Source organism: Rhea americana, unplaced genomic scaffold (assembly GCF_003343005.1).
Source record: "Rhea americana isolate MKP2758 unplaced genomic scaffold, rheAme1 scaffold_61, whole genome shotgun sequence".
Classification (NCBI taxonomy): Eukaryota; Metazoa; Chordata; class Aves; order Rheiformes; family Rheidae; genus Rhea; species Rhea americana.
This window is the reverse complement of record NW_028186768.1, coordinates 3310853-3335234: the sequence shown is the minus strand read 5'-3', so window position 1 is coordinate 3335234 and position 24382 is coordinate 3310853. Positions and strand designations below refer to the sequence as shown.

Here is a 24382-nt window from a genome sequence, read left to right as displayed (position 1 = left end):
GTTTTGTCTTTTGGGGGGAGGGCATACTTGTTTTCCTGCAAGGGTGAAACCTCCCTGTATTCTATACAATCTTGAGGAGAAAAAGATTTTTTTTCTTTGGTTGCATTTTCGAATGTTCAACTGCATTTCTAGCCCCAGGAGAAAGCACCAGACAGTGTCCAAGGAAGTTTAGGTACAGAGTCACTCTTCCGAGGTGTCTGAGCCAACATCTGGCTTACTCCTCCTCACCTTTGGGTGGGATTCTGCAGCAGGGGTTGTCCTCTCAGACTAGGTCAATCTGCCTTACTTCCAGCAYGGCTGCTGCAGCTAGGAGTTCCCAGTTATAGTCTGGGAGATGGGTGAGGATCTGTATAAAACTGCATTYGCTGTGAGTTGTGCTTGGAAATGCTCTTTCTGAATCCTCTGACTGTTTAAAAATTGGGAGGAAAGACCTTCATGCACTGTTACTGTGTGTATGTTTGATGGGGCCTGTGTCTGCCTTCATGTCCTTTAGGAATTCAGATGAYTGGAAAGTCAGTGGAGAAGCTGGGACATTTCAGTCCCAGAATGGTTTTTGGTGCTAATTTCCATGAGGATAGAGCTCTCCTGAGAGATACTGTTTCTCATCTGCTTGTTCACTGCTTCCATGCATCTTCTTTCTCTTTCCATCTCTTCAATTCTCTCTCTCCCCCACTGAAGTGGAACTCAGTGGGGCTCTTTCAGTAAGTYGTAACTATGGGCTCACACTGATACAAAAGTTTTGCTGTAACTTTCTGTGTACTGAGGGCGGAAGTCTGAATTGAAATGCTGTTCCGTTCGACACGAGCAAACAGACAAAATTCTTGTGGCCTTGCCAGCATATGATACTGTCRTTGAATTATAAAGGGAGGAAAGTCTTGGCTTTGATTTCCCTGTCTCAGAGGCATATCAGACATGGAGATAACCTCTGGGCACATTTAAGAGAGCTCTTTGAGATTTGCAGTTGTTTGGCATAGCCTTTAGGAAACAGAGTTTGTGTGACGCTAGTCTTTTATCTCCGCAGTATACCGCGCGGTCCTAAGGTGGATAATGGTACAAATAGGAGCTCTCAGCTCCTTTGGATGTTTGTTCWCCTCAGAAACAGACTTTTTGCACATTTGTTGCCCCAAATGCTGCTGGCAGCGTTAGAGACAGAGGCCGATGAAGCTAACAGAAAGATGAATTCTTAGTTCAGGATCAGATGTGAGTGCCTGCAGCCGCCATCCTCCTTCTGTCATCAGCGAGGGTTGTTTGAGAAGAGCAGGGCTGATTTCCCTCGTCACACCAGCTTTGCTCCCCAGGATGACCAAAGGGACTGGGAGCAGGAGCGGGAGGTAGAAATGGTGGGTCTGCGTAGCTGCCACACTGCATTAAGTGAYAGGGGATGAGCAGCACCCATCTGTGCTGATGACAGGACTAAATCCCCCCGGCAAATTCTCGCTTGAGTGCCACTGTGTTGGCCTGGGAGGGGACATTTTTTTCCTTGACTGGCAGAAGGTACCAGGAGTAATGATGTCCTCTCTGAGGGCAGCAGAGTGCCTAAGGCAGCTCGATTTAGATCTCTGGCAAACAGCATGTCAGAGATTGCTCCAGATGGGGAGACTCTGCAGTGGTGGAAAGGAGCGATAAGTCTTAGGTGATCAACCTGGCCTTTTCTGGGGGAAAAATGGAGGAGTAGGAGTCAGGGCTTGTGTTAAATGCAATGCCCAGCTCTGCCTCTCATCCCCAAGTGAGACTCCAGACAGCTCCTTCCTCTCGGATGTACTGTTTTCCCCTCCTGCAAAAACTTGCTAAACCCAGCAAACCTTTTAAGGTTTAGATTTGTGTTTGGAAGTTCCTTTGAGTAGTTAAATAAGAGGCTTTGAGAAACAGTTTTCAGAAACTCTGAGATGAGTTAGAACCTCTCATTCTCTTTTCAGGAGGGCTTTAGGCATGTAAAGCCTTGCTAAATCTCCAAATTTAGGGCCCATTACCTTTATAAGGGAATCTCAGGTCAGAGGTATCCAGTTTACCTGTAAACAGGCATGTGTACGTGTGTGTATAAAGCTTCCTCCAGGCCAGAAAAGAAGTGGGGTTGCACAAGGCCCCTTTATACATTGCAAGTGAGGACTGGGCCAGTAAATCTGGTTTCTATAAAGTACTCGCAGCTCTTATCATTGCCTAGTATTCAAATTGCCTCCAGGCCAAGCCTAAGCTTAATCACTTYTCCGTGTTCCTGGAGCACCCGTGGAACCTTCCGCCTATTCTGTGGATGAAGGAGAGATTGCCAAACCACTTAAGACAATTTTGATACAGTTTCTTTCCTCCTGTGCAGTATAAGAACACAAGGCCATGGCATTATATTCAAATCTGCATCAGGTCAGGTTTATTCTAGGAATGTATTGAAGTTTCAGGAAGAATGGGACACTCTTACTGGGGTCTCTGCGAGCAGCCCCTCTTGCAGGTGAACACGGGAGCAGCCAGCTGTAGTGAGAGCTGGCCAGAGGCCAGAGCTCGTGCTCCCTGCTTTTATACCTGACCAGCAGCTTGCACCAGCAAGGAGGGAGTGAGACCCTGAGCATGTTCCCCAAACCATTTCCATTAAGCTACACTGCACCCAAAGACACCCTAGGAGAAGGGTGCCCCTCTGCCTAGGAGGGCGCAGGGACTGGCATAGCAACTGGGCTGCATGGCAAGAATATTTGCAGGGTATTGACCACTCGTGTCCTTGCAAATCCACCCAGAGCCGAAGTGAGAGCTGGTCTTTCCCGTGCACTCTGCTGTGGCAGCTTACTGCCTCAGTGAATTCTAAGCTAGCTGCAGAATGTGCTTAAATTTCTTTAGCAGCATGTTGGACTGTTGTTAAACAAAGAGAAGGTTTCTGTAGAGTGATAGGGATCAGTGTTACAGTCTAAGCAGCTTTCAGACATGGATGAAATTCATTCCTGAGCAAGGGGCCTGGATAAAGCTACCACTTGGTTTTATAGGCTTCTGCAAACCTCTGCCCAGACAGATTAGCACTCAGTAACTTCCTTGGCCATGAACTCTTCAAGAAAGGAAATGCAGAGCCTTGTCTGATATGGCTCTGACTAAGGAAGTTTCCAAACAGATTTTGAAAGCTGAGGAGCAGAAATATCATTAGATTGCCAAAGAAAGAGAAATCCATCCTTTAAATGTGTTGCTGAGGTTATCAGCCGGGCTTAGAAAATGCTTCTACTAGTCCCATGTAAATACACAGGGACCAGAAGCCACAGCAGAGATGAAGCTTGCCAAAGCACCAAGCTTGGTGCGATCTCGGGTACTTCATTATTTACGAGAATGATGCATTTGCCCTAGTTAGAGATGGCCCTGACTGGTGATGAGAAAGGAGTTGCCAAGTCTAAAGATCTTGGAAAGCTGTATTGTGATCCTGAGTGATGATTTAATGTCCAAACTGMAAGAACATAGCAGGGGGAAATTATTGTTTTGCTCTCACTCATCCAGCCTCTTTCCATATGGCTATGGCCTTGATGGAGCTGTGTAGCTCATTGACTGGAAGGAAAAGAAGAGGCCTTCAGAGCTCCAGAGGGGCCAGCAAGGAAAGGAGATACGTGGCAGAACTGTCTCTAATAAAAACCATATTCCACATCTTTAGTTAGGAGCAGCCAGTCCCAGACTGCACCAAACCCAACCTGCCAAAATGTAGAAGGCAACTTGGAGCGATATAGGAAAGAATGACAGAGYTGGCTTGGCAGATTATCTCCTGAGCATGCTGCTTTGATGGAGCAGAGCTGTGCCTCTCGCCYGAGAAGCTGAGTGGCTGGGACAGCCAGTATCAGCCACGTGTCTGCAGGTAGTAAGGCTGCAGGCAGCACCATAGCTGGAGACTGTTAGGAGCAGGAGACTGGACTCTCAAATGGGATGAGGACATTCCAGTCAGTTTAGTTTGGAAAAAATATCCTTGTAGGACTGCAGTATAAATGCTGGCAAAGCAGTTGTTTAACCGCTAAAGCGAACGTTGCAATTCAGACTTGCTCCAAAAAAAAAGGATTTGACATCTCTATGGGGAAGATGAGTTTTAGCCCAGTGCACAAATGGTTCGCATGTGAGAAGGGCAAACATTTGTGCTCTGGCCATTTTGAAGACTAAGGGCTCAAGGAACGGGTGGCGGGGGGAGAAATCTTGACCAACACTCACAGCAGCTCCATTTCTCTCTTCAGCGCCTGGTGCGGATGAACATGCCKATCTCACCTGAAGATTTAACAGTTCACTTCACTTCCACACTGATGGCCTTGATCCGGACTGCTCTCGAAATCAAGCTTGCCACAGGTGAGAAGCGAGGTGGTGGTGGCAGAGGGAGGTGAGGGTTGATGGCTGGTGGGAGCTCCCCAGTCCTCTGGAAACCCCAGGAACCCTCATCCAGGCAGAAATCTCCTCTTTCCTCTTCCCATCCTGTCATACAGCAATACCCAAGGGTGATAGCAGGGCACAGGACTGGGTAACAGAGAGGGGTCCCAAGGCCAACCCTACCTTCAMGGGGATGCTGGTGGGCTGGAGGGCTGTGTTTGACCGCCTCAGGAGCCCTCAACTGCAGCACGTACAGATTGCTATATGTTGGGAACAGTAATTTCCATACCTTGTTCCTTAGCAATGACAGCAGGAGGGGGGGAAAGCCCATCCTCTAGAAAGCTGCTGTCTGCTGGTAGGGAAGCAGTCCCTCAGAGCTCCATGAACTGTATTCTGCCTTGAGATAAAATTTAATTCTTTAAGTGTTTAATCAGGCATATACTTGACTTCCCAATTAAACACTGCAATATAATAAAATACACTGACTTTTTCTCTGGGTCATTACRCTATTTAATCATTCTAGCTGGGGTCAGAATCAAGGCATGACTGGCCAAAGCCCCTTTATACCTAATTTAAAAGCTAACAGGAGGCAACAGTGTTCTTATGAGTGAAGAGCATGGTTGCGTTAGGATGTTGTGCTTTTCCTAAGTGCTTTCAGACTAACCTTTTACTCCCTCTGTATTAATTACCTCCCTCATAAACTGTAGAAACTCTTGGTTTTGATGCTTTGGGTAGGTGTTGCTGATGGAAGAGAACATTTTGTRACCATTGGAACACCCCTGGAGAGGGATGCAGAAGAGCAGAGACTCTCATTTTTATGCGTACAATTAAGACTGCCAGGGTTTTTAGGAGCCAACACCTTATTGCAGTAATTACCTTTATGATTACTACTAAATATGGTAACCTAACTGCTGGGGATGCTGAAGTCCTGATAGTTAGTATTATTTTATGAATCTAGTTACATGTCAACAACAGCAATGTAGACAGACTTTTTCAGCTGAAAATGGCACTTGTCTGATTTTTTTTATTTTATTTTGTTTGAACACATAGTGAAAGGGAACTGGAAAGTAGAGCTCAACTGATAGTCCTGGATTCTTTCTAGGGTTTGTGTCTGCTGTGGGTTGTGAGTTCTTGACCTGGTTTATTGCTATGTGCTTGGTTTGAATAGATTTAATGGGCTGCATTTAATTGAGTCTTTAGTGGGACTAACAGGCCCTTAATAAACCTTCCCTAATGAGATTCAGTGTGGGAGTTCAAGCCACCATTTAGCAGCGTACCCAGAGTCTCCTCCCATTATTTTTCTCTTAGAAAAATAATCTCTGTCATTCAGATGGGCTGCTTAATTGCCTGGTGTGCAGTGCGTCCATTTGGGAAGTGGCCTGTTGGCGTACGCCGACTTTAATCACTTCCCACTTGTGTACTGAGACATCACTTTGGGCATTTGAATAAAGCCGCTGTGTTGGGCTCTTTCTGTTCTGTGTTGTTATATAGCTTCTGTCTCATGGTGTCGACACAGAACGATATTTTAGAYGTTTGTCTCCTTCCCAAACACTCTAGGAATAGGTGATGGTGGYGGAGAGGGTTTATAATAATTCACGGGACTGTTATTAGCTTGGCCTTGATCTAATTTGGTAGTTTGGTGATTTTCCTGTTAAGCCTTACTGTGCTTCTGAAAAGAGCTGAARGAAAAGGACTGCGCATAAATTCGTCCTGCTTTTAAGCACCTAACTAAGGTGGTGAAGCTGGGAAGATAGTTCTGCTTAGCTCCCTTTAGAGCCAACTGGGAGAAATGCGTGTGCAAATGCAGCTTGGAGCAGCAGCTCTGCCCAGGTTTTCTGCCGTGAACCCTAGTGGTTGCCACTTCTTTCTGCTGGCAGTATATGGTCCCTTGAATGCTGAGGCACCTACAATCACCTAGAATAAGTCTGAGCCTAAGTTTAGGCCTGAGGCAATAGCACAGGGGACAGCGGATAGGAGCAGTAGCTGGCCATGCTGAGGTCAGGCACTTCTGTGTGATGGAGGAGGTTACCAATCCCATCCGCAACGTCTGCTGCAGCTGGTCCCCGAAACGGCACAGGGATAATCGCCCTGTCCTTTGCGTACTGYAGACAGTGGTATGTGCTGAACGGACCAGCATTTTCCCCTTTCTTCCTGCACCTTTCCTATCTCGTCCCTTCTTCTTCAGGGGGTGTGAAACAGCACCAGTGTGATGCTGAGCTGAGAAAAGAGATCTCGCTGGTTTGGCCCAATCTGTCCCAGAAGACGCTGGACTTATTGGTGCCGCCTCATAAACGTAAGTGGTACACCTGCATGCACCCAGCCCAGCCCAGTCATCTCAGAAACCCGGTTAGGTGTTTTCCTCTTTGCTTGCTCTACCCCAGCCTCACGCAGGTGTAGAGTCATCTCAAGGATGCAGCAAAGAATCCTGATGTAAGTGGGCTTCGAGGTATCATCTCCCCAGCATTCACAGCCCGTATCTCCATGCTGTGGTTATCTGGGGAGTAAGGAAGCCAAGGTCACGTCCAGGCATGTACTTCGTTGTGTTTCAGTGGGTTTCTAATGCGCTAAGAAGGGAGCAATGCCCTGTTTGGTCTTTTCCAGAGTTTTTTCGTAGCTTTGTTTGCCTCCAGCCTATGCCAACAGGACAGGAGAGCTATTTCAGCCATGTGGGATCAATCTGCTCCAGAAAATCAAGAGAACAACATTAAAGTTTGCCGAGAACTCACGTAGTCAGAAGTGAGGCACTTCGGTGCTAAAGGCCTTTTTGTTATWTAATGATGTCCTGGGCAAACGTGCTGAGAAATTTGAAAGTTTGCTATTCTCTTGATTGGCCAAAATGAGGGCTCTGGATTCCTGATTAATGAGAAACCATGCAGAYCAATAAAAGCATTGTTAATTAAGAAAAATGAGGGAGATGAGGTGCAAATCAGAGGGTAGTGACTGCCTAAGTCTTTTCCTGTGCACTGCTTTTGATGCCTTTATATCTGGTGCTTTAACCCTTCACTTTAAGGTATTTGTACAGCTKCCGTGTAGGGAAAGGCCAGTAGCATAGCTGTGAGGGCAAGAAAGGCACCTGGAAAAATGAAATACAGTTTAAAAGTGTATTAGCCCATTATGCCCCAGGTGACTGTAATTCAAAGGAAGAGAAATGACACTTCTCTGTTGATAAAAAGCTGGCTGCAGATCTGSTATTCATTTAGCAAGTCTTCTGTTGGTCATGCTTACAATGCCACAGAGTTTTCTTGGCTGCTTTTTTTTCCCCCCCCATCCCCTACACAACCTCTCTGAATGTTTTCCATAGAGGGTTAGACAGAAGGGTCGTCCTCCTCAGATGTGAAAGGTAGCAGATGGGAGGAAGGAATCGGAAACAGTTGATCTTAAGTGTGTTATAATCTTCTCTTGCTCTTTTTTTTTCTTTCACTCACTTTTCTTTGTCTTTCTTTTACCTCATTATTCTAATGCAATCTCTTCTCCTTGGTTTACATGCCATTTGATTTTGCTACTTATTGTGCTCTTTGACTTATTCTGTTTTTCTGCTGCTCCTTTCCCTTTCTTCACCTGAATGTCTCTGCTATGTTTCGCCATCCTTTAACCAGCCGATGAGATGACCGTGGGGAAGGTCTATGCAGCGCTCATGATATTCGACTTCTACAAGCAGAATAAAAACAGCAGGGAGCAAGTCCACCAGCCTCCTGGAGGCCTGTGTCAGGTACTCACTTTCTGTAGGAGTGGGCAAGTCTAACAAGTCTCATGAGTTCATTTCATATGGAAAGTCTGGATGTTTGTCTAAGCGAGATTTGAAAATGCTGTCTTCAAAATGGAAGCCTCTCTTGAAAGTCCCTCTCCCTCTCTCTCCCCCTCAAAAATTATATATATATTTATATAAAATATATATAAAGAAAGAAAAGGAATTTCCATTTCCAGAAGGTCTGAAAATCTCTTCCAAAAAAAATCAAGYAATGTGGGTGTCTACACCAAACCAAGTGGCCTACATGCTAGGACTCCAAAGATGTATTGAAAACTGATGTTACTTTGGTTCAAAAATGCCTAAGTTACTTTTGAAAATGGGAATTTTGCCTCAAAACAATTTTGACTCTAAAAGATTTGAAGATTTTCAAAAWTTCTTGGAAATATCTCCATGTTGATGTTTGGATGCTTTCACCTTCTTTGGGCTTGTGCTATTAAAACTGAAGAGTGAACGTTTGGGGAAATGTTTTGACTAGAATATGGGACAAAGAGGYTGGTGATTCGTATTGGAACCCAAACAGTTCATTTATTACTGTTCATTTGTATCTCCTTTATCCCTGCCAACACTGTAATATCACTTCATAGCCCTTCAGCGTGGTGGGGTGGTGATTTTTTGAGACAGAAACTGAGATTCTTGCTTAGAACTGAAAACAGCTTGCAGGGACAGGCCTGCTCTGTAACGGAGTAGGAATTGCCTGGAAGAAAATCCTGCCAGTACTTTCACTTACACAACCTAACCTCAAATCCTGTACCACACAAACATCTTACACTACTGATGACAGTGACAAAGTTCTCATTGGATTTAAGTATTCTCAWTTTTTTCTCCTAAGAATTGCAATATGGGCACACATAAGAACAGCCACTGGGTCTGGCTGATAGCTTTCTGAAGGTGATAAGTCGCCAATATTTAGGGGAAGAGTATGAGAAATGAGTGAATGCAGGATAATATGTCCGTTGATTTTCCTGTCAAGCTTCTCACAGTTTGTCCTTAGGGACTTTCTGAGGCAGGAGTTTTATCCTCATCTCGGTACTTCAYAGCTCGCCGTAGACTTGTCGCGATGGTCAGAGGGCAGTCTAATGAATACACGTAATGTACTCCTCCAAGAGCAACTGGCTTGGGATTGAATCCCCAGGGATTGTCGATATGATACAGAACTACTTGACTTCAGGATGGGCATCCTCAGGACAGGGATCCAAAGTGGCCGCATTTGGCCCTCTCACAGAGAGCAGGCTGAGGCTAGAGCAGAACCCGGCTCAGTGTCACGGTGACCTGAATTACGCAGCCCCTTGGGGCTCCAGCTCCCCTTTGCAGCCCGTGAGAAAACTCACATCCTTATAGGAAAACCCTGCTGCACTCTGGGGCCGGCGGGGAGTATTTTTTAGAATGAATGTGAATTGTAGCACAGATGTTCTCTTCAACTTTGCCCTGTGCAAAGAGAAAGCCAGCAATTGTCCTTCAGAGCCTCTTACAGCTCTGGGAAGGTCAGGGTATTTTTTCTGCTGGGATAATCTTTCAGGGTGACTAAGTGGACATTTTATTAACTGGGAAAGACACAGACATTTTCTCCATACCCAAGTCTGTCTCTGACAGCCTTTCTTTGTGCTTTGCAGCCTGGACCRGTGTCACTGTTCCACCCCTTGAAGGCCACTTTGGAGCAAACCCAGCCTGCAGCATTCAACAACGCAAAAGCGTTCCTTCGTCAAAAGAGCTCCGCTTCGCTCAACAACGGGGGTGCACTGTGAGTATCCCATGACCTCCTCACCAAAGCTGTAATGCAGAAAARGGGCATGCTGGGCATAACCATCAACTCTGACTGTTGCTAATTTGGTTGCTTCGGAAGTGGGGCAGCACATCCCATGACACAAAGAGTGGTGGCCCCTTCACGCCATGGCTGGCAGATGTCCCAGTGGCAGCTATTGGACTACCTCAGTGTGGCTCCGCACCCACCACTGCCTCAGACTGCAGTTGTGCATGTGGTGACAAYGTTGGATTCTCCAGACCTCTGTTTTCTTAATAATCTCCTCCAAGTCTTAATTTCAGGGCTTTCCRTCATTGCTAGTTTAAAATGTGAGTTTGATTACAAGAATTTGGGATTGTTACAAYATAACCAGACAAAACCAAGCCCACAGACCAAACAACAATGCGATGAGCTCTTGGGGACTCTAATGGTCCTCAAGAGCAAAGAGCTCCCTCAGGATCATGACACAATATTTTCTAATATTATGGCATATTCTTTGGTATTGATTGGTTCTGATTCTTCCAGTCTGTAGCAGAAAATATTCTTGCGTAACAGTGCCTGAACTCCAAAATTGTTCATTCTTCTCCATCAGAACTTAAGCTGCAGAAGTTGATTTCCTTAGTTTTTTCCTTAGTTTTTTATTTTTTTTTTTTTAAATGTGTTCTGCTTCTTGGTTTGGTTTCTGTGTCACTCATGGGCTCCTCAGGCTACACAGAAAATGGCCCTGTCAAAGCGCAGGGGACCTTATAGCTTCACCAGCCAACGTGCCCGTTCTGCAACTATTTTCATAAGATTTGGGAAACCTTTCAAAACTCAAAGGGTTTTGAATACTCTGTTGTATTCATCACAAAAAGACTAGCAGAACCTCTCTACAAAAGAGTTCATCTTTCTTTCCTCTCTACCTTCTGACAGGCCAGCTCCAGAGGGTGGGATCAAAGAGTCCAGTTCCTGGGGAACTCAGCGCACCCAGGATGTGTTTTATGAAACCAGGACACCAGCTTTTGAACGAGGCCGCTCAGAAGAAATCCCCATTGAACGGGTGAGCAGAAAGGTGAAAGCAGAGTGAAATGCAGTAGGTCTCAATAGATATCAAGCTAGACACTTCCCTGATAACCAAAGAGGTCCTCTGTCTCTAGAGACAAGTATCTCTCTCTCTCTTAACACCCTAAAGCTTGCTTCATTGTTAMAGAGAAAAAAGATATATATGATAGCTTGTACTGTGACTTTATGTATGGACACTTCTTCTRGAAATATGTGCCTGCAGCTGAAGCTGCCAAGGAGGATAGAGTTCTCTTTTCCTGGTCCATTATTCCCCTGTCATTTCRTATGGACTCTGAGAGGTGGCCTGGCTAGCTAGATGTCTGGCAGCCATCGCCACAGCTAGTGGAAGAGTTGTGCCACTGTTGCCTGTGCTGAAGACAGTGCTGTCAAAAAATAGCAACCTTTGCRCTCCACTGCTCTTGGTTTACTCTCTTTCCCCACTAGCACATCTTCAGAAGTAAACTGAACTTAGAAGAACCCTGCTAAGATGATGACTTTAAAGCTTATGTTTATGTTCTTGCAACTGAAACTATTTCTTGACTCAATCAGGTGGTAGAAATGAGGGAAATCAGCCCCACACTCACTAATGGAGAGCACCAACCAGGCCTGGAGAGCCAGGGCCGAGCGGCTTCCATGCCGCGCCTGGCTGCGGAAACTCAGGTGAGCTGTACTGATGGTGGCAGATTGAGAGTAAGTCAAGAACTCACTGCATTCCCTCTTCTTGTCATGTTGTTGAAAGTTGCTTGTGAGTATTTTGTTTTAAAACATGTTCGTTGAAACTGGAGAAAGGTGGCAAGCCTTCGTGCTTTGGATTGCAGGCATTCATGTGTAGGCACAGCACTGTCCCCAGATTTACTCACCCCTGGTTGCAGCAAAGAGCAACGCAGAAAAATCCTGTTGTATGGGTAACTAACTGAGGAATACCTACCCATGAGTATCTWTTCTGATTGACTGGGGTCACAATACTGTTTGCAGACCTGTATTCTTGGAAAGCGTATGTTTCCAACTGACATTAGTGTGCCATCTATGCAAGCAGTGTGTCAAGGCATGCTCCAGTGTCCTCRCCATAAAACAAACTGGAAATGTGCTGAGGCTATGATTCTCTGTGATGAATGTAGGAGTTATGAGAAATACCAGGGAGTCTGTGCCTGGAAGGCTGCATTGAGACACAAAGCAGCTTGCCTGTTTCTTTCTCTTCCCRTAGTATTTAGCATTTGCTGTATTGTAGCATCGATGGATAATACGCTGCTGAGGATTTTGTTTCCCTTGCTTAACATCTTGTAAAGAAGTCTCATCATTAAAGTTGGCCTTTACAGCAGCTTGGTGATTAAATGAGAATGCTCCTTGGTGCATAGGATGCCATGGTTTTCACAGATCATTTCTGGGCATTTCACATGTTCATCGCTARCTCATCGCCCCAGATGCTCTCCAGTCACCAAGCCACCTCTTGTTGGTAACATCTTGCACTCACAGTTGCATCTCTTTCATTCAGATGGCCTGATTCCTACAATAATAAGCAAATAGCCTGTGGTTGGGGGCTGTTCTCCTTGACTCTGCATGGGAAGCAGAACATGAAAGATGTGCTGCATCCTAAATACACACCGATAGCACCACAAGATATGTCCATCCTGCTAACACGTTCAGGCTGACACAAGCTACRCTTAATTGGCTTACAAGTTTCCTAGCTGACTTTAGGGGCTGCTGCCTTTCTACGAGGACTCCAGAAAATCATTGAATAGGACCTTGTTCCCTGGGATTCTTTTGATTTATTAAGAACACTACTCAAGATGCTTAAAAAWGAAACAGACCCTCCCCACCCAAACCCCGTTTTCCCTCCCATCCTCCCTCCTAAAACAAAAGTTGCTCTTTATTCCAGACAACAAGTAGCTTTTTTTCTTCCTAGGCAAAATACTTAYCAATAGCACATGCTTTTCCTTGGGAAACTTCTTCCTATGGCAGTCTCAGACTGCAGTTGATGCCACTATGATTTAAYAAGGTCACAGTCAGAGACAGGAAGATCCATTTGCTCAGAGCCCTCTTGCAAAGAGGGAAGAACTTCTGAGTTGCTCTYGGTACTTCCCTAAAGCCATTGCTTCCTTTAGGAGGAAATGTCCTATTGGTACCTCTCTGCTTGAGCATCCATTTGCCCAAGAGTGGCAGTGTCCAGTTGGCACCCCGCTGCCATTACCACATAGAAGTGCCCAAAGAGATAGGTACAAAACCTCCACTTTCAGGGATCAAATATGGTCAGGAGCAAGTGTCTCATTCACGTAAGCATGGCACGGGTCCCTCAGGGCACAGCTGCTCCACATAAAAGCYGCCTAATTTAGTTATGAATCAGGCCTGTAATATCTGAGTGGATCTAATCTTGTTTAATAATGTAATGTTTTGGTGGTTGTAGCTTCAGACAAGTAATGATGTACTTTCTGTGTGTCTTCCCCCTCTGTGTCTCCCACCTTCCCTCTTACACGCTGCTTCCGGTRCCTCACCAAACTTTGAGTTCTTTATAACTCTTACTTGCAACACTTTCTCTTTCCTCCTATTTTTGGTACATTTCCCTTTCTGTTTGCCTGCTGTTTATCTGTCTTTTTGTGTTCCACTTAAAAAACCCTTCCTATGCTGTCAATCTCATTTCCTCTCTCCCCCTTTGCTGCCCTCCTTCCCTCGTCACCTCCCCTAACTTCCTCACGGTGTCTGCTGCACATCTGCCGTGATGTCTGACCATGGCTGTACTGTGGGGCTGCTTCAAATAATGTCTCTCATCTTGTCCGAATTGTTTGCAGAGGAGCAAAGCACGGTCACCTGGGAGTTACCTAGCAGTATGTAGTTTGCACTAAGTTGTATCCTATTAAACTCCTGTTAAGAAATAATTAACCTTCCTTAACCCTCTTCTTTCCCCCTTCTCATTTGGAGCACAATGTTGCACCGACGCAGCTGCTATCTCTATCCACTTTGCCGCAGCTCCCTCGATCCACTGTTGCACGCCGCACGCTCTAATAGCAGGGAGGTTTTTCTTTTGTTTTGCTTATTTATTTTGTATGCCTTGTTGCACAGGAATTTAGCAAGTGAAAACAATGGGTTTGGTAATGAAGAAGCAATTAGCAGCTCTCTGAAGGGCTACGRCAGAGTCTCCTGAGGCTTGTGTGGAGCATGGGCACCCATTAACATAACGAGAAATATGTCAGARTTTCTGGGAAGGGCATTCTTTAGCTTGCTAAAATCCACTTCCTTTTAGTGTCAGTGGGGACTTCTGTCTCTGGAATAAGCACACAATCAGGTCCAAAGAGGAATGGTTATTTCTTATGGACTTGGGTGGCCTTTTTGGGGGGACATTTCTGACTTTTCCCTGGCAGCTCTTAAATGGATTTCAGAAGTCTTCATCTATGTTTTTAGCATCTTGGTGTGCTTTTTTGTCCAGATCAATTGATTCTTGAATCTGACTGGCCAGTTTATGATCTTCTCCCCCTCCATTATCTTCAGGTTCAGCAGTAAGTGGGGAGGACCAACCTGAAGCTCTGATTTATAACTCCTTGCCTGTGGCAAGCGTGCACAGCAAGGACTGCAGGAGGAGAAAAATGCAGCACAACATACTCATGTTAACTTAGCTGGTGCAGGCCCTGGGGACCCACCGATGCATCTGGCTGTGTTGTATTCCCCTGCCCCAGCTGCCCAGCCAGTGCTCTTTGGCTTTCTTGCATCTCTGACAAACCTAGTTTCAGCTCTAACATTCCACCTCAGACTCCAGTGGGAAGCACCAAAATCTGGATGACTGACCTGAAAGACAGAGAATGGCAAATAGAAACTCAGCTAAGCTTGCAACTTTGCACACAAGACAAGTTTGCTAATATCCGAGACGGCCCCCTGAAGGAAGCAGAGCAGTTCTTTCTCTTCAAAATAATGAATAGAGCTGCAAAACAACCAGCTTTGCATTATGTAAATATCACAGGGCAGCTGAGATCTGAATTTCAGGGTAAGCAAACAAAATAGCATAGACAGTAAAAATAATACAAGGCTCTTTGGAAAGGTTACAGTGAACAAAGTAAATGTTCTGCTAGAAAAGAACAGAACCTCATTTGAAGCACATATTGGATTGAGGATTCAAACAAGGGTAAGTCCTAAGGACACCTTGAGCTCCTCTCCAGGACTGCAGTGGTCTGAGGTCTTTCCTCTACCAAGCAGCTTTTATATAACAAGAGACCCAGGGAAGCCTCTAGAGAATGAATGAAGACCCGTCTCCTCCTCAGAGCAGTCTGCAGAGCACGTGGAGGCCAGCAAAGTGCAAGAACAGGAAACAGTCATTTTCCTTGTTTTGTGAGATTTATCACTGATGGTTGGGCAATAGGGCGATGAAAGGCTGTGAGAATAGCTATCTTACAGTGCACTTGCATTGATTACTGCAGAGCATTTTTGCAATTTTTTTGAACCCAAAGGGAAGGGAATAAAGTCCCAAGCTGTCACTGGCACGGGAACATGGTTGAGCTTATCTGGATAAGTCTTGGTAGAATCRCAGGGGATGCATGCTATCCTGCTTGCCCTCACCACAGGTGCTTGAGAGAGTAATGATAGGACAAGAAGTGAGATTAAGAAGTTTGAGAGAGCCATCATCCTCAAGTGAGGGAGACAGATGTAATTACTAGGTGGGTTGGCTCACTTCTTATTGCTGACTTTTCTCCCTCTCCATGTGATGCCCAGATACGTTTTCACACTTACCTCTTCAGAGTTGTTCCTGGATAATCAAAGGCCCTGAAGTAGCTTTAGGCAAAACTAGTCTTGGGGAACTGTCTTTGTGAGATGCTTGGCTACTGTGCTGCCCTGTGACCCTGCTAATTTACCGTTGACCCCTGTGATGCTGTGTTTGGTGTGAAGTGCTGCATATTGCTCTGCRCCCACAGTACCTGTGGACTGGCACAATGCTAAAAGTAAAGCCCATTTCAGCAAATGGAGATCACATTTGCTCCTCAAATTTAGCACCAGATCTACCATTCCACAAGTCCTTCTATTCATTTGTTGTATCCACTTAACCATTTTTCTCCTTTCCTTCCTTGCCCCTATTCCTCACTGTAAAACACTTCCCATCCTGGGAACCAATCAGCTTACCACGGTGCAGGGCCTGCCCTCTCACCCTGCTCTGTCTCCCTCCGTGTGCCTTGCAGCCCATCCCGGACACAAGCCCCATGAAGCGCTCCATCTCCACGCTGACCCCACAGCGTCCTCATGCCATGCACCTGTACGAGTACTCCCTGGAGCGCATGCCGCCAGACCAGGTACATCACCACCATCACCACCGCTGCCACCGGCGGAAAGAAAAGAAGCAGAAGTCCTTGGACAGGTCCCCCCATCAGCTGGCCGATGGGGAAGCTGGTAAGTGCTCTGTAATTGAATTGACTCTTAAGGCGCACAATGGTGTCTTGTTGGGGAGGGAAGCTCATCTGCCATCTGGATTTGGGACCCAGTTTGGGGTCTGCACATGTGAAAGAGCTCTCCTGTCCCACACTTGAAAGTTCCTCCTGTGTTGGCAACTCCCAACTAATGGTCTCTTTTCAGTGGCTCAGTCTGGTGAGTCTTCTTCCAAGGATAAGAAGCAGGAACGCGGCCGATCCCAAGAGAGGAAGCAGCACTCTTCCTCTTCCTCTGAAAAGCAGCGCTTCTACTCCTGCGACCGCTATGGCAGCCGGGACCGTTCTCAGCCCAAGTCTGCTGATCAAAGCAGGCCCACCTCACCCAATGGGGGTCCGGAGCAAGGTCCACACAGACAGGTGAGGAGACGCAGGGTGGGGAAAGAGCCCTAAGGTCTTCCAAGGATGTACACACCTTTTCTTGTGTTTTGTTTAAAATAAAGGAGACAGAGAGAATGGGGAAGGCCGCGCAGCAGGAGTTAAAGCCTTTCAAGTGCTGCTTGCTGCTTCAGATCCAACCCAGGGTTGGCAACCTTATCCCTTGATGGCTCTTTAATCACCTCCTACTAAATGAGCAACTCAATGCATTCATAAAGGCTCCCCTGCCACATTGATAGTCTTACTAACAGCTTCAGTCAGCGCAGTGCAGAGCAGCATGGGAGACCTGAAAATTGACCTGGCTTGATGGTGGTGGAAAAAACTTATCTGAGCCAAGGCAGGCTGCTAACAGGGAATGGGAAGCTACACTAGTCTACTGAACTAAGTCTTTCCCCTGCCAGCTTTATTAATTTAGCACCTCCTGCCCAGTGCCTCAAACCCTTGGTGACTGAAATAAATCCTTGCCATCGTGGTACAAGCCAATATGGCACAGCGTAGAGAGGATGACTCCTGAGAGCCATAGCCACATTTGGCCATGATGCCGTGGTGATTTCAGCAGGTTGTGCTCATGAAGTAATCTCAAGATTTTGCCCYTGTGGTTGTGTGGGCTTCAGAGTTGTCCCATATAGTGGAACAGGTTAATTTTCTCATGGTCTCTGAAAGTTGAACTGAAAAAGCCATTTTGCCCTGGTGTCAAATCAGTCTRAAAACTTGCTCTCTACCTGGAAGGAGAAATCAAGGTAATAAAGAGTGGGAACACAGGAAAAAGCAGAATCTGGGAGGAAAGTGAGAGAGCTCAGCCCCCAATCAGCCTGATCCCTGTGAACCTGCTATTCCAAAAAGGAGGCTCTGGCCACCCTCCAAAATCTTGCTAAATTTACAGTATTTCCATGGTATATGGCAAGCCCTTCTCAGGAAGGGTTAAGCATAGCTGAACCATGAGCCCCTGCAGCAGCAGCTGCTTGTGGGAATGGGAGGAAATCCTGGGCTGAGCATGCGTTGGGGCCTGGGGCAAGGATTTAGATGAAGCATCTCTGTCGTGTCCCATGAGCTGCAGAGTGCACCGCCTTCCTGCCTCCTTAGCTTGCCCTATGCTGCTCTCTCTCCCTCTGCTCATAGCTTGCCTTGCCCTTAGCAGTGTCTAGGCTGTGGCCTYAGAGGCCTTGTGTGGCCGTAATGAGAGGACAATGTTTTGGGGGGCTGTTGCTCAACAGTTGTAGGGACCCCCAGGGCATGGGACAGATTAGACATAGTCTTTCTCAGCTAAGAGCAAATGTGGCATCGGTCTAAAACCTGATTCATCCTGGACTGTGCTGCCATAGCTGGTGGCAATTGCAGTGAAGCAAGTCTTCTCCACCTCCAGCTATAGCAATCCTGAATGGCCTTCATCTGTTTTTCAGATGAGTTTTCTTTCTTAATTTCTCTCTTTGTTTTGAGAGATGGGTGAGATGACATTGCTTTTAGCATGAGAACCATGCCTCTCCTTTCTTGCATGCTCCCCTTTCCAGAAATTTAATACCATGTATGTTTTAATTAAAAAACTAAACTAATCAACTTCCCATAGTTGATAACATTCAGTATTAGAGCRCTGGTTGCCTTAATAAACCTGCTCCCCAGTTCCAGTGAAGTCTACATTGTCCTTCACGTCCTGCGTAGACGTAGTGAGGAGAGGAGAAAGCCTGTTCTTTCAGTGYCCAAGTATTATATTGATTTACATTTTATCTGCTTTCAGTGGAACTGTTAATACATTTTCTAGTCATATTAGAAAAACATAGATTAAAAAACCAGCCAAACCAGCCTATCATTTCTGTCCTAATGAGCTGAAGACCCTTTGTCTTCATAACGTGTCTGTGAGAAGCTCTGTCACTTGGTTTCCGGCGCTATTTTGGCTCAACAACAACATGCTTGTTAACTCTCGAGCACTTTCTTCGTTAGCTCTTCCCTTTCCTTGGAGACTCAGCTTTTACCAAGGGTCAGGCCTGGCACAGCACGTTTCAGCCAGGCTTGTCAAGCAGAAAGAGGCTGACTCTGGCTTCACTCTGCCAAAAATGTAGCTTGGTTCCGGCTAGAGCCATGCCAAAAATCAAAAGACAGATTCGGATCAAAAAGAAATTCTTTAGAGATTTTTGCACCAAAAAGGGAGCGGGGGAAAAAAGAACATTTCATTTGGGGTCAACTCCAAATGCATTGTTTGACCCAGATAGACAYGTTGTGTCTTTTGTAAGTTATTCCACTGTTTCCTTTTTAGTCCAGGTGAATTGCTAAATAAAAATTCCATTTCAGAATGAAAATATGAAAAGCTGGGGGGTTTTTAATGGTAAAATGAAAGATTTTTGAATTTTAAGAAGCGAATATTTCAGCATAAAAATGTTTGTTAAACATTTTTTGGGAAAAAAAGACCTCAACATTACTTTCCCTCAAAACCATTTCCTGAATTGGATTCCTGGATTAGAGAAATTTGAATATCCCACAAAAATATTCTCAGGCAGTTTAACACTTATCGAAACAATTTAGTTTGCTTGCTTTTACAAGCATTTTGAGTACTGAACAAGTATATTGCCCAAACTAGCTTTACACTGCAGTCTGATGGACTAGTTCTCTGGGATTTTACATTTTCCTCATATAGGGCAGCTGCACAGAATCTCCTTGCAACAAATGGTGAATTTGGGGTGTTTTGGATCCCTTCACCTTCAGGACAAGGACACGCTGCAGGCAGCGAGCTGCAGCAAGCCCAGGGCGTCCCCTGCAGTTGTCACTTATCTGACCCAGTGGTCATCCTGGGAAGTCACAGGACCTGTTGTCATGCTGGAGAACCAAAGCCAAGGATTTAAGCTGTAAATGGTGATTTTGAGGTACTCAGTTTCTGGTCTCTGATATCCACCACCATTGCTAGACTTGCCCTTGAGAATGTGCTGGGAAACTGAGGTAGAGTAGAGCAGAACAAGCATTGATTGATATCTGAGCGAGCAACAACTTGATATTTTTATAGGAAAGGCAAGGCTGCACTTTCAAAATTAAAGGTCTTGCCTGGAAAGGTTAGGTCACCAAAGACTCGGGGATTTTCCAAACACACTCCCCGCGTTATTCATGTATTGCCCTGGGAGAATGTAAATAAAATTCCAAAACAAGAGCCCATTCCCCTCCTTGTGCCGGTTTTTCCATAGCGTAGCTTAGTTCACACCCACGTATCACTATTGGTAATACAGAAAGCTGCCAGTCTCTTGCTATTCAAAAATTAAATGTGTAATATTAACTAGCAGAAGGTGACCAGACATTTCAGTATTTTTCTTTGAAGAACCCACCTGCTGAAGTTAAAGCCAGTCCTTTTTTTTTTTTTTTTTTTGGCAAGAAGTGGCTATTTAATCAAAATGCATTTCATTCCCAAAACAATAAAAAAGAAATTTATCCCTAAATTCTCCTTCCAAGTGGTTTTGACAACTGAGGTGATCCCCAGCATTAGCATTCACAACTATTGGATGAAGCTGTGCAAAACTTCTCCCTCCCTTCCCCAGAGTGAGTAGTGTTATTTTACAAAATCTTCTCTGTGAAATACAGTATATTTTTGAGCTGCTCCCTGACCGGTTCAGGTAAGGCGCATGTCGAGCCTGTGTATGATGTGGGTGCCTTTCCTCCGGACAGTGTCCCTTTCTGTTGGAGCCGTCTGCCAGTTTGCGTCCTACCGATGCTCTGACCGTTTCTGTTCTTATTTACTGCTCCCAGAACTTTAGTTCTCCAGCTCTTTACATCTCTTCTTTAATTATTTCTCAAGAACCTCCTTCCCCTAACTGTGCTTGTCTAAACTCTCTCTTTTTTGCTTTTCTTTCCTCTTGTGACTTGTCTGTCCCTCCTGTCGCTTGCCCTTCTGTTTTACACCTGCCTGCCTTTGTGTTTGTCTGGTGTTTCCCTTTTTTATTTTTGATTTGCTTTGTTCCAATTTTTATGTAGGGCAGTGGTTCAGTTAATGGGAGCCCCTTGCTGTCGACATCTGGTGCTAGTACCCCATGCCGGGGTCGGAGGCAGCTCCCACAGACTCCACTGACCCCTCGCCCCAGCATCACTTACAAGACCGCTAACTCCTCGCCCGTGCACTTCACCAGTTTCCAAACCGGCCTGCCCACTTTCTCCCCGGGACGCCTGAGCCGCGGCTTGTCCGAGCACAACGCGTTGCTGCGCGGGGACTCCCTGAACCAGGCCCACGCCACGGTGGCCCGCATCGGCTCCGACCCCTACCTGGGTCACCGCGATGACAGCGACAGCCCGTACCGCGCGGTGCCGGAGGACACGCTCACCTTCGAGGAGGCTGTTGCCACCAATTCAGGAAGGTCCTCAAGGACTTCTTATGTCTCGTCCTTGACTTCCCAGTCGCACCAAATCCGCCGGGTTCCCAACGGTTACCATTACACGCTGGGCCTCAACACGGGCCCCGGGACGGGCACCAGAGGACGTAGTTATTACCATGAAGCTGATGAGGATGACTGGTGCTAGCGTCACGGCAAAGCCCTTTAAGGTGTGCGCGTCTAAAACCGATGAGTTTTATCATCTGGAAGGCTGTGCACTCAGACACGCGTGGTCCCGGGGCCCGGGAGGGAGGCAGCACTGCCCCCGGGGCAGCCCCCGCCGCGAGGACTGCTCTGCCCACCGGCCTGAGCCCCTCCGAGACACCTGGGCAGCCTCTCTCCTTTCTTTTTCTTTTTTTTGCACTAGACAAAATCAATGAAGAAAGAAGGATCGCTACGCGGGGGGAGCCCCTCTCTCCCCCTCTCGCCCACCTCCCCACTGCCTTGTCTGGTTCAAAGACGTACACGAGATGCCAAATCTGCGCCGTACGCGAGAAGCCGAGCGAGCGGTCCCGCTCTCCGACGACGGAAATCAGACTGTCGACCCTTTTCACGATTGGCGTCGTTTTATTCGTTGGGCTATTTCTTTTCTTTTTTTTTGTTATTGTTGTTGTTGTTGTTTTTGTCCTGGTCAGGGTTGGGAGTTGGGGATGCAAACGGACACACGCGAACAAAATTGAATCCACGTTTTTGTCTTGTTCACCACGAAGAAGGAAGAGATCTACCTAACAAACTGGGAGAGGAGAAACACAAATCAGAACAAAGGACAGTCCCTTGGGACTTGATGTTCAGTCACAGCAACCCTTTTCAACGGAGCCAGTAACGTACCTTTGAGCTGATAAAACACTGCATCGTCCGGGACTCTCTGCTTTGACACCGCCGCTGCGTGGATCTCTCTTATTTTACTCACCACTTTGGGTCCTTCACAATGACACACGATAAAGCCACAAGAGAGCTACTTTGTAAGGACTGTTTCCTTGCTGCTGAAACTTTTCTTTCCGTCCCTCTCTCCTGTCGACTGCAACATGCCCTCACTGTTTTGTCTTGTTTACAATATAAGCTTGATTTAGCAAAAAAAAAAAACAACTAAAAAAAACAGAAAAAAAGGAAAAAGCATAGGGGTAAGAAGAAGAAATGTTCTTGGTTTTATATCAAGCTATTAGATAGAACTTTAACTTTTCATTGTGTGCATTTTTGTAAATTGTACAGTAAAAAAAAAAAAGAAAAAAAAGGAAAAAGCATAGGGGTAAGAAGAAGAAATGTTCTTGGTTTTATATCAAGCTATTAGATAGAACTTTAACTTTTCATTGTGTGCATTTTTGTAAATTGTACAGTAAAAAAAAAAAAGAAAAAAAAAGAAAAAAATACTCTTTATGTAGAGATTTAGTCCAATTGTCATTCCAGGTCCCACCGTTTCTACCGAATGCTCCAGTTGTTCACTACTAAGTGCCTAACCTTGAAATCTTTCACAGCGACGATGCAACCTCTTGCTTCAGTGCATCAGAAGTTGGGAAAGTGTGGGGAGGGGAAGGAAGGGAGGGAGGGGAGAGCCTGGGAGAGGTGTTTGTCTCGACACTCCGCAGTGCGTACAACRCCACGCGTCTAATCTTTGGACTGTGTTTTCGAGTACCAGGTTGGAAGCTTACAGTGGGGAAGACAAACATGCTTTGGGGTTGGTTTGGGTTTTGTTGGTCTTTTCTTTTCTTTTTTTCTTTTAATGCTTTTATTGTTGGGAGTGGGAGGGGAGTAATTACAGCAAACAAAACTGGTCGTTTCTCATTGACTAGAATTTAGGTCCTGCAGGGGAGATGCAGGTGCAAGTACAGCGTCTGTGGAGATGCTCCGGCAGGAGTGGTAGTGTCTTTCACGCTGCATGTTGAGTTGTAGTTTGGCTGTGAAAGCTCTGCCCATGTTCCATGGTGCATAATTTGTGTTGAGGGCAGTTGGAGAGAGTCTTGTTTTTATTGCCTGTCAAAAGAAAAAAAAAAAAAAACTCTTACTCTGATTCTCAGGGATGAGATTTCTGTGTTCTTACAATGACTCTTATGTTGGATGATTCCTTTATTTTATGCACATGTGGATTTCTGCACTTTGAGCCTGGGAAAGAGACAAACGCAATATGCTGATAGCAAAGGGGAGAAAGGGCTGGAAGGAAACCCTCAATGGGACCTTGCGTCCATGGGTTTGAAGAGCCATTGAATGGCTAATTTGGGGCACAGTGAGGCCAGGATTACTGAAGACGTGTAGTACATGGACAAAAAGTTAAAGAATGAAGGGTGGGAGGTTGCGAGTCATCAGTGCCGGAAGAGTTTATTGCTAAAAATGATGACAGGGAAGAGGAGATGTTGTTGGCTAGCTGCATTTTTTTGGAGGATCTACCAAGCGCCGGAACTGTGAAACTTCTATAGGGCAAGCAGTCGCTTAGGACAGGTGGAGACCCTGGTGGACCTTGGAGATTCATTTTGTTGCTAAGGTAGTTTAGGACATCAAACAGCTCAGGAGGTCTCTAATACTCTCAGCAAAATCTTTCAGCTTCATATGGGGAGCAGTCTGTTGTAGGGTGGTTCTTAACATCTCCTGTAGCTTTTACGTTGAGGAAGTTCAACCTGGTTTGTTCCATTCTCCGTTTTTCATTTTGGTTTTAACTAAGAATCTCTGGCCGATCTCATCCCTGGATTCTGCTAAAGGAGAGCTCCTGTCCGTACCTCTGTCTCTGTTTCTACGTGCACTTTGACTGAAGGAAGTGCAATAGCCAGAGGTACTTTACGGATAACGGCCGTAATCTGCAAACGGAGGGCTATGCAACAAGATGACACGTAAGGAAACARCAAATCAGAACAACAAACAAACAGAAAGACCTTCATCTATTCTGTAGCTTTATCTGCTGAATTTTCCTGTTTCAGGCTTCAGCATGATTGTGACCAAATGTTTTATACATTTATGAAGGCACAAACACTTTATTTGAAATTTTAAAGAAAAAAAAAAGTTACTATTTTACTCCAAGAAGTAAGGGAGAGGGAAAAAGAAATCTCTCTGACAGTGCATGCAAACATTGTACCCACACTGGAAAGCAAAAGAGATGTCTTTCTGTATTGAATTATTTTGTCTCTTCTCCACTCTGCCTTTCCCCTTCCTTTATCATTTTAGAAATTAAAACCCACAGCCCCATGCTAATAAACCATGTGGAAGCGCACAGCCAAACGATGGCATTGGATCATTTAAATTCCTATGTAGAACCTGCAGAAGAATCTCAAGTTGTCTAATCCTCCACCCGTCTCATAGAGGTTGTTGCTTCAAATGATGACAGTGACAGACAAGCCTGACCACAACTGTTCATAACCCTTTTCCTATATTTTACAGCCTCTATGCTGTCTCTCAAATGCATACATAATATTTCCAAGAATTCTCATAGTGAGTTGCCAAACTTGAAATGCACCAATCA

General features: G+C 45.6%; 1 protein-coding gene across 4 annotated transcripts in view; it reads left to right on the top strand.

Moving 5' to 3' along the window:
• CACNA1B (calcium voltage-gated channel subunit alpha1 B) overlaps positions 1 to 21106 on the top strand; it is a 306930-nt gene extending 285824 nt beyond the window's left edge. For 3 of the 4 annotated variants that reach the window (XM_085320126.1, XM_085320123.1, XM_085320127.1), the window contains 9 exons: positions 4176 to 4284; positions 6488 to 6595; positions 7899 to 8011; positions 9661 to 9788; positions 10701 to 10827; positions 11379 to 11489; positions 15983 to 16190; positions 16374 to 16585; positions 20549 to 21106. In XM_085320126.1, coding sequence (XP_085176252.1) covers positions 4176 to 4284; positions 6488 to 6595; positions 7899 to 8011; positions 9661 to 9788; positions 10701 to 10827; positions 11379 to 11489; positions 15983 to 16190; positions 16374 to 16585; positions 20549 to 21088 — 1656 coding nt within the window. In that variant the 3' untranslated portion in view covers positions 21089 to 21106. Of the gene's footprint in view, positions 1 to 4175; positions 4285 to 6487; positions 6596 to 7898; positions 8012 to 9660; positions 9789 to 10700; positions 10828 to 11378; positions 11490 to 13612; positions 13649 to 15982; positions 16191 to 16373; positions 16586 to 20548 lie in introns of all 4 variants that reach the window. The other variant, XM_085320125.1, reaches the window with a different exon arrangement.
• Positions 21107 to 24382: the final 3276 nt, after the last annotated feature.